This window comes from Cucumis melo, chromosome 5 (genome assembly GCF_025177605.1).
Source record: "Cucumis melo cultivar AY chromosome 5, USDA_Cmelo_AY_1.0, whole genome shotgun sequence".
Classification (NCBI taxonomy): domain Eukaryota; kingdom Viridiplantae; phylum Streptophyta; class Magnoliopsida; order Cucurbitales; family Cucurbitaceae; genus Cucumis; species Cucumis melo.
In genome coordinates this window covers 26,076,501-26,085,650 of record NC_066861.1, presented here as the reverse complement: position 1 = coordinate 26,085,650, position 9,150 = coordinate 26,076,501, and the positions used below count along the sequence as shown (strand labels likewise).

At 35.1% G+C, this 9,150-nt stretch overlaps 1 protein-coding gene across 1 annotated transcript; it reads right to left on the bottom strand.

Annotated features, from left to right (window-relative positions):
* Positions 1 to 1,320: 1,320 nt before the first annotated feature.
* Positions 1,321 to 7,827, bottom strand: LOC103494075 (solute carrier family 40 member 3, chloroplastic). Its single transcript, XM_008455103.3, has 14 exons — positions 7,072 to 7,827; positions 6,430 to 6,664; positions 6,244 to 6,307; positions 5,728 to 5,852; positions 5,555 to 5,644; positions 5,273 to 5,452; positions 5,119 to 5,193; positions 4,857 to 4,958; positions 4,664 to 4,781; positions 4,432 to 4,578; positions 3,959 to 4,065; positions 3,754 to 3,867; positions 3,203 to 3,496; positions 1,321 to 1,606 (listed from the first exon to the last, which is right to left on the bottom strand). The coding sequence occupies exons 1-14, from the start codon at positions 7,239 to 7,241 to the stop codon at positions 1,598 to 1,600; spliced, it is 1,830 nt and encodes a 609-aa protein (XP_008453325.1). The 5' UTR covers positions 7,242 to 7,827; the 3' UTR covers positions 1,321 to 1,597.
* Positions 7,828 to 9,150: the final 1,323 nt, after the last annotated feature.

The window sequence follows — 9,150 nt, the reverse complement described above, 5'->3', positions numbered from 1 at the left end:
AAAAAGAAAAAAAAAACATCATGGGGTTTAGAATGGAAATGTTTTTCAACTCTAAACTCTTTCATGAGATCGAGAGATAGAAAAATGAACCTGTTTGTAAACTATTGTTTTCCTTTTCTTAACCTCAGATAAAATCTGGTCTTTCTTTTGGTGACAAGGAAAAAGAAGTGTGGGGTTATATACAAATAGCATATCCTTTTCAAGAAGACAAGATGTTATTAGTGAGTAACCACGTAATTTTTGTCTTCCACTAAAGATTTAGGCATTTCTTCTAACATGTCAATCCATACTCCACACATCTCAATTGTTGTTTTTCTATCTACTAATTTCGAAAACTGAGCGTGACGTTGATATACATTTTGACATGAAAATTGATGTTTTCATTATCTTGTTTGGTCCGCTTTTCATAGTTAAGTCAATGGTTATATCAATCTTGTCTACTTCAATCAACTCATTCAATATAGTTTCATATCGAAAAGAAAAAAAACCCAAGGTGAACTGTTTGCAACTCCACACTCGGAAAAGTTGGGAGCATGGGTTTCAAAGAACCTAAAGAAAGTAGATTCCGTTGCACAATGGAGAATAGGGTGAACTTTTTCTTTCTTTTTCTTTTCATTAGTAGCTGAATCTCTCTAACCTGGCTGATGAAAGGAAACTGAGTGGGAATGAAAAAAAAAAAGTTAACCTTGTGGGCTTGAACAAAATCACAATATTTCATGACAATAAATGCCAAAATGAGTCAGGACAAGTAAAGTAGATGGAGAAGTGTCCAGTACTATGAAACTAAAGTCTAATTGGTCACTCATCTTCAATTTTTCAGAACATGAAAGCAGCAGAAAAACAAGAGAAGATAAATTTAATAAATAACATGAGGTACAATTTAAGCCATTGATGGTTACCATCAAGCAACAGTCACTATTGTGCACATTTTTTTTATCAGCTGATGGAACCATGGAAGTGGAATTACACCAACACAAAAGGTACTCTCTCTGTTCTTTGCTGTTTTAACTAAAAAGAAACTGAAAAACTTCAGAATCTTACTCAGACTTCTTTTCAAAACTCAAATATCTCAATAATTTTCAAGAGGAAGTGAGGTAAAAATCTCGATCCTTCCAGATAATGGATTCATGATGATTTACTACTATGCAAGAATTAAATGAAGAACATGAAACAGTGAAACAGTCCTTTAGTCTTGCTATGTTCAAGCTGGAAAGAAAAAGCAGCATGATTCAAAGGTACCCCCCCCTGGACCTTTTCTTATTCTTTCCTTTCCCTTTTTTTGTTAAAATGGAGCTTCACTAAAAGATTCTTCACACCATAGAAGGAAAAAGTATTCAAGCTAAATGAACTGATTGCTTTACAAGATGAACAGGAAAGGTATGTACAACGTCAGAATTGATATTGAGTCTAGTCTAGCTTTTGAAATATGTCGTGGGAGGTTTGTTTCATTTCACTGTGTATTCATTTACCCACAAAGTAAATATAAGCACATTAAAGAGAGAATGGTATGGGCTTGACCTCCCAATTTACGTATTAATTTGTGTGCTACGTATCAAGAATCCAAAAGCTCCAGCTTATGTCAAACACAGCTTTAGCATCAGGACATCTGCCAACATTGAATGAATTGTCAGGCAAACAATAAACGATAATCATAATCCTCCAAGTTAGTAGTAAATGTTTCTTTTAGTGACATGTCATATCCCTCAGCTTTACTTAGAACTTCATGAAAAAAAATATATTAGATTTAAAAAATTTGAAGTTTTATGGAACAAATGCATATCTTACATAATTAAAAAAAATTCTTAATTTTCTTTTATTATTATTATTTTTGGATCAGATAAATCTAATTTTCTTTTATATTAGCAATTGCATGACAATCGTTTCGCCCCACAACATTTAGTTGACAAGAAAACTATGGGCATTATGACCTTTCCGTTCCACCTACTCGTCGAAAATTGTACACAAGAACTTTAAGTCCATGGTTGATGACAAAAGACCTGATTATATACCCCGTACGTACGATCCCATCTCTAGAGGCTTGGCCTTCTTGTTCATATCTCTAGATTTGAAGGCTTTTATGTAAGTAGTAGTTGGGTGGGGTGGCGCTCTCTTCCCCCTCCTAAGGTTGTTATTTGATTTGTGTCGATTCATCTTGTATGTTTCTTTTTAGAAAAAAAAAAAAAAAAACTCATTGTATACATACTTATATATTGGCAATCTAATTATACAGGGACATCTGGGACGAGAAGTGAGGTGGTTTAGTCTGAGAGTTGCGAAGTTTGGAAAGTTGCTTAGCCATTGGCCCGTGGTAAGGAGTTCATAAGACTTGAAAATGATCCATTTTTTAGATGTGGGGTCCAAATTTCTTGGGCCAAGCGAGGGTGGAGTTGGCTTCACTCTCTCAACTCCAACTCATTGAGCCAAACACTTCTATAGTTAGTTAGTTGTAAGGAATTTGTGAAGAGGACATGTAATCCCACATTGATCAAAAAGTTTGGAAGATCCTCAAATACAGGTACATCTCTATTAACTCAAGTCCAAGGTCTTTTAGATAAGAGTTTATTCTCAAAGTTACTTTGACACAACATAACACGCCAGCGTCATTGTAGAAATATAGAGAAGTTGCGAACTAGAAAAGGATGCCTTTGCCTCTATAGCGTTTGTTTTTCAGCTTCTCACTCGTACAAAGTGGTAGGTAGACTCTATAAATCCACCAACTGAATTCTTTCTTTGGTCAATTTAACTTAAGTTGGTTTTCTTTCCACTGGCACCATCGATGTAATGATTCTTTGGGTCTTGTTTCCTGCCTTTGCCGACAGGGACAGAATTGGTTTTAGCAAGAAGTTTTTAGCTAAACGGCAGCTTCGCTACTTCTCAGGGTTCAATAGTGCAACCTTCATGAGTGCTCTTTAATTTTAATGTTATCTACTATGACAGATCTAATTACTTTACCAATTAAAAATCTTGTACAGCAAATCTAACTAATTCTTGTAAGAAAAATCATATCTATAAGCAGTTAACAACGACACTGGAGTCCAGTCAAATGAGAACTCCAAAGATAAACTAACAACAAAGAGTTATCGAAGTGGTTTCGTTATGGTAGGGATACCACTTCCCTTTGTTTCTGATATATATTTAGTATTTTGAACTGACACAAGCGAGTTAAAGTTTCAATAGTTTTAGCTGGGCATTTTTCACTTACCTCAAACTGAGAGCTGAAAGAAAAAAGTTTCCTTTGTTCATCAGTTGGATTCAACAACCATTGGCAGAAAATCGCTGCTGCTCCAACAACAGATAGAAGTGACAGCATCGCTAGGAATCCGAAATGTGAAGTATCGTTGGCAATTATTGCAACTCCCAACATTATAGACTCTGCTAAACTAGCTACTGAGACCTCTGTTGATGCAATGAGGTTCGTTTTGGATGATGGTATACCAGTTTGAAGAATCTGTTGCCCTACAACATTATATGACATGTGTCCGAGCCTAGATAAAACCTGCATATAGGACAATCATTTAGGAAAACAAAAGATGAAAAGATTATCTGATGCATCAAATTTTTAGCTAAGAGCAACATTCGTTAACATCCTACAAACAAGATGAGTCAAATTCTCCCTTGTCTATGAATAACATTAACCTAAATTGCAGATGGTGAAATTTTGAACATAAACAAGCTAATTTATGGACCACAATTATCGAAAATCAGATTAGCTTGCCCACTGGAACTGATTCTGTGTAGGAGTTTGATTCTTACGATCATAGCTAAGAAGAAAAGAAGAGGACTCTGCCGGGAAAGAGACCCGCTCAAGTACACAGCAACAGCAACTGTCAAAAGTGCAGCCTGAAATATTAACCCAACTGCTCCAGCCTGACAAATGGAACTAGGAAGTGCATGAGACAATGCCCAAGATATAGAACCCACATGGTATTACGAGAAGAAACATGGAAGAAAATTTAACCTTCAAAATTCCAAATTGCCTGACCAAATTTGCGGATACAAAGGTTGCAGTAACACCCATGAAAGCACATAATCCACTAAAACCACCAATTATTGATGGACTAAGACCTGTAAGTTTAACAACCAGAAGTAAAAATTTAATCATTCAAAGCCAAAGAACAAAGTTTCAGAAAGCAAGTCAAGGAATAGATATAATTTTTCCAGAAATACAAGTACCAAAGAAAGGAGTATTGGGATTTTGGCAGTGGTATGGTCGTTGATTAAGTTAGGAATTAGATCCACCGATTTTTAAGGACCAAGGAATTGAATTATTTGATGTTTAGCAATTTGTTAATGTGATCTAGCTAAGGTTTTACACGAACAATAATGCTAATGATTCTATAAGAGGGCATCACATATGTTGAAGCTGCAACTGCTTGGAAGAACAACTTTAAAAGTACGATAATCATATTGAGTATGGAGTTGAAAATATACCTTGCTGAGTTAAGAATGCTGTCATCAAACTGCCAGGAGCAAGGACAGCATTGAAGTAGAGGAGCACATAGGCAAGGCTTGCAGGAAGCGCTGGTTGCTGCAAGTACTCTTTCCATCCATTTTTAATAACTTCTACACCCACATCCACTGAAAGCACAAAAACTGATATTAGAGAGAAAGAAAACTATTGAAGCAACTTTGTTTGGGTTACATAATGGTTAGTGAAGGTTACATATATTCTCAGCACTAGGTGAAGTTACTTCATTGGGATCGCCACAACAAGTTTGCAAACACTTTGCACGATCAAGAACACCGGTAGAGAGTTGGTTGGTTAACCATGTAAGTAGGACCTGGTGCAACCCGTATAACAATTAACAAATGTACCTCTCAATAAACATCTAATTAGCAGGGGAACAAGTAATTACCACAACTGGCAAGGACCATAACATTAAACCTGCAGCGAACTTCAAGCAAGTTACTGGATCATACTTGGAAAGGATAATGCCAAATAAAGATGCTCCAACTATCTGCACATTAAGAATACCTTAGTCAATTGAGTGCAAGTTTCCATATAGTTAAGGTGAACGCCTAAATGGTAACTTTTTGTTAGATTATATAATGATTAACCAACAGAAAATCAAGATTACATGGAGCTGAAAAGAAGTGGAATTCAGACGCCCCATTTACCTCACAGAGAAGGTCAATTCTACTAAGAACAGCATTAGCTTCTGCAAGTGCAATAGGCCTATTGATTCCAGCTAACTGTACATCAAAACAAATTTCTAGTTTTAGAGATATACCTTGAATAACAACAATACGGATAATTTTAAAACAAACCTACCAACACAACCCAATCACGCTCCATTGCAACCCCCAGTGCTATTCCAGAAAGCCTCTCTATGGCTCCAGCAAAGATCAGTGTAACAAACCAAGGCTGGAGAAGTATGGAGGACGATGCAGCAGTATGAGGAACAGTATGGGCATAAATAACCATTGAAGCAGATAGCAATTGCGCAGCAGCCTGAATTACAAAGATAATGGCTTCAGCTTCAGCTAGTTAAGTTCCAAGTGTGCTTTAGTATCAGATTTCTGATATTAAGCATATTTGAATATACAAAGATACCTGAACACAATTCAGGCAAGTAAATGCTGGTACTCTGGGAAAATTATCCATAAACTTCCCGACCAAAGGACCTCCAACTATTAACGCAAGCTGTCAACACTTTTTAACATATTAGAGAGTATTTCTCTTGCACCATAATTCAAAATGATTTATCTTGATGAAAAGCTAGTTACCTTAGTAAAGAATCCCATAACTGCAACTGGTAGAAGACTGGGATGAAGCAACGCAATGGCAGAAGGCCAAGCAAAATTCCAAAGCTGTTCTACCAGATTGCCCGCGATACACGAGGCATATAAAGCTGTAAGATAGAGGTATTATTTATGGTTGGAAACAACTACCACGAGGCTAGATTCATAAAAGCCTCATCATAGTTCATATCTGAAAGTATCAAATCATAGTCAAATAATGGCTGAAACATCACCCAGCAGCCATAGAGGTATATCTAGCACCATATGATCTCAAACATCTTTTCAAAAGTTGAACTAAGGATTCTTATTCAAAAATGCATAATAGTTAAATGGTTTAGATATTTTAACTCAGACCAAAGTCAAGACCCTGGGTTTTCACGTCTTCAAACTTCTGGAAGTTTAGAACTCTAGTTGGGGAAAACCTTTGTTATGATTGCAAGAAATACTAGCTTAAGATCATTTATATCACTTCAGCATTAAACTTTGGTAGGGGGGTCTTACCGTATAATCCAGCAGGATGAGCTGGAGTTGCTGCAAGAACATTCTGCTCCTCCTCAGATAAAACCTACAATTACAGAAAAAGAGTCGATCTATTGCCTGATTAACGGATTTGAACTATTATCTTCATCCATAACAAGGTGAAGTACATTAAATTATAGAGAAAAAGAAATTTCCAAGGCAGCATACAGGCAAAGTTGTCAAAAGACTATCAACATAAGTCCCTTCAGTCAATAAACTCAGAGGTTCTGTCTGTAGCGTCAAAGTTTCAGCCTCGAGGAATCCAGAATTCAATTGCACAATTGCAAGTGAACAATCGCCTTCTACAGAAGATAAAGCTTCTTGCACATCATCTTCTACAGAAACTTGATCGAATTGTACATCAGAGTTGGTTATTGAACATTTTGAAATGACCCTCTGAAGTCTGAAGCAAAAAAGATTCAGTAGATAGATAGTTAATCACCAATTCCAACATGAAAAACAATATTTCAAGATTAACTAAAGTGAATTGGTGAATATAAATGTTTACAATTTGAAGGTAGGAAAAAGATATGCCCAATCGACCTAAGTTGATGTACTTTCATTATCTCATTACATGATACTGGAGCCAAGTAAAATACAAAAAACAAACCTAAGGCTCCCCAGTTGCACAAAACTCTATTCCACCAACCAATAAATTCAAACTCCAACTCAGGATCAATTGTTATACGAGCAAACAGAAATATTCAGACAAATGCAGCTACGTCAAGCTCCCTCATACAGTTGTATAATATAAGAACGTCATAATGTTACAATTATATTATGATTCATCATACCGTCCGTGGGCATTACCTAGAGCTGGAAGAAATGCAAGTCTGACTAAGATTCTTCAACCGTCGGCAAGAAACGAAGCTATAGCGAACTCGAGAAGAATGCGACAACAAAGAAACTTCACGAATTGAAAATTTGAAACAACTGAAAGAGTAAGGCTGACTCAGCGCGAGAGTGTAACCAATAGCCATGGCTGCTGCTGCTGCTTTTGCTTCAAGTTCAAGCTCCCAAACTTGAAGAGCCTACAAATGGAGCTTTGCCCACTCATACAGCCCCTCAAGCACAAATCAGCAACTGAGGTTTCTTTAAATACATGAAAAAAGAATCCCCACAACGATTTCTTGACCAAAATCAAAACCCCACAACTCAAATCCTAATGAGGCAATCGAAAATGCTGGAAATTGGAAGCACCCCACAATCTGATTCTTGATGAACAATCTGGGAAGATAAATGTTGTGGGTAATGGATGGTTTTTGGAATGGAAAAGGTGGTGGGAAAGAGCCTTATCCTTGTTGTGTCTGATATGGGTTCGGAGTAGCGTCCAGCGGAGAGTTCAAAGCAGAGTGGCGTATGATCATTTTAAGCCTCAAATTAGGAAGTGATTCGGAGACACTGGGGTTCGTGGGCCATAAGAAATTTTAGAGCTTGGATTGCGTAAACATGTTTACAAAAGAAATTGAGAAGGAAATTAATGAGTATTCATAGTAGAAGCTGGAGGTTGAATCTTGATTTTGATTGAATCAATCTTTGTCTTGGTTTTAAAAATATCTTGAATATGTTTTTGCGGTGATTTCAAGATTATCAAACAAAAAAATTGATATTCCATTTTGGGTGAGTTTTTAAGATTTTGACGATTAAATGTTTGGATGTATCAACGCCAAATTTAAAATTAGGTGGAAAAAACTTTCTTTTTCCCTTTGTAATAAATTAGAGTGAAACTTATGTAAACACCAATGGTAGCTTTGTAACAAATTTATTAGTCATTTTTTTAATATTTTAAGTTTGTCTTTTCATGTTCGTTCTCTATCATTTCTTTTATCATTTTCTTCTTCTATTTGTATTTTTCTTTTCTGTTTTTTATGCGATTTTTTTAAATGGTATTTCTTTTTTTATTTTGCTATTTTTGAAGTCATTTAATCTTTACATTTTCTTTCTTTTTTCATTTTTTTCGTTTTGATTTATTTTCATCCTCTTTCTTCTTTTTCTTTTTTCGTTGTAATTTCTTTTCCTTCCCCTACATCATTTAGCAATCGCGTAGACAAATCTAAACAATCGTATAATCAAATTTAAACGTAACAAAATTAAACAATTTAATTGAAAAAATAAATTGTAGTCATATCTAAACGATCAGTATAAAAAAATTGTTAAACGATCGCGTTTAGTCAAAAAAAATTGATGGTGTAACAAACAATAGCCAAATTTTGCAAATATATTACTCGCCCTGACGACGACGTAGTTGATGGGACGTTTTTAGTACACGGTGTGCTTCTGGTCTTTTTCTGTTTTCAGAATTGTTCCATATATACTTTGCCCCTTTTTTTTATATTTTTGAAAAGACCCTTAAATTAGATTGTTATATGTGTTTGGTCACCTTACGTACACCTTTACCAATTTTATAAAACAAACATGTCTAATCCCTAAAATCGGTAGGATATTAAATTTATGCAAGTAGACATCATAGATTGAATCATCTTTTGACATTTTTACGACGTTTCCACCAGTGTGTGGTTTGATTTTCAATTTTAAAATGACACAAATTTATTGAAGAAATTTGAGTATTTTGCTCCAAACTGTTATATATCTATTTTGAGGTTTTCTTAATTAACAGTCACAGCGTTAACGTCTGATTAATTTTTAATAATTTTTTATAAACAACAAATTAATTTTAGAATTTAAGTTTTCTAGTACAAACAATTATGGAATGAGAGATTAAATTTCAAATCCATAAAAGATCGTGTTAATTATCGTTAAGTTAACTTCAATTAAGTTAACACAAGAACTAAAATAGATACCTAAGAAAAATTAAGGGATAAAAGAAAATATTGAATATATGGAGAAATCACAACTAACCTTGAAATGCAAGAACAAGAAATATTGTAA

Coding starts and splice junctions, on each gene's coding strand:
- LOC103494075 (XM_008455103.3), bottom strand. CDS start 7,241: ATGGCTATTGGTTACACTCTCGCGCTGAGTCAGCCTTACTCTTTCAGT. Junction 4,579..4,663: donor ACCTAGTGCTGAGAATATAT/GTAACCTTCACT, acceptor TTGTGCTTTCAG/TGGATGTGGGTGTAGAAGTT. Junction 3,868..3,958: donor GGCAATTTGGAATTTTGAAG/GTTAAATTTTCT, acceptor TCCATTTGTCAG/GCTGGAGCAGTTGGGTTAAT.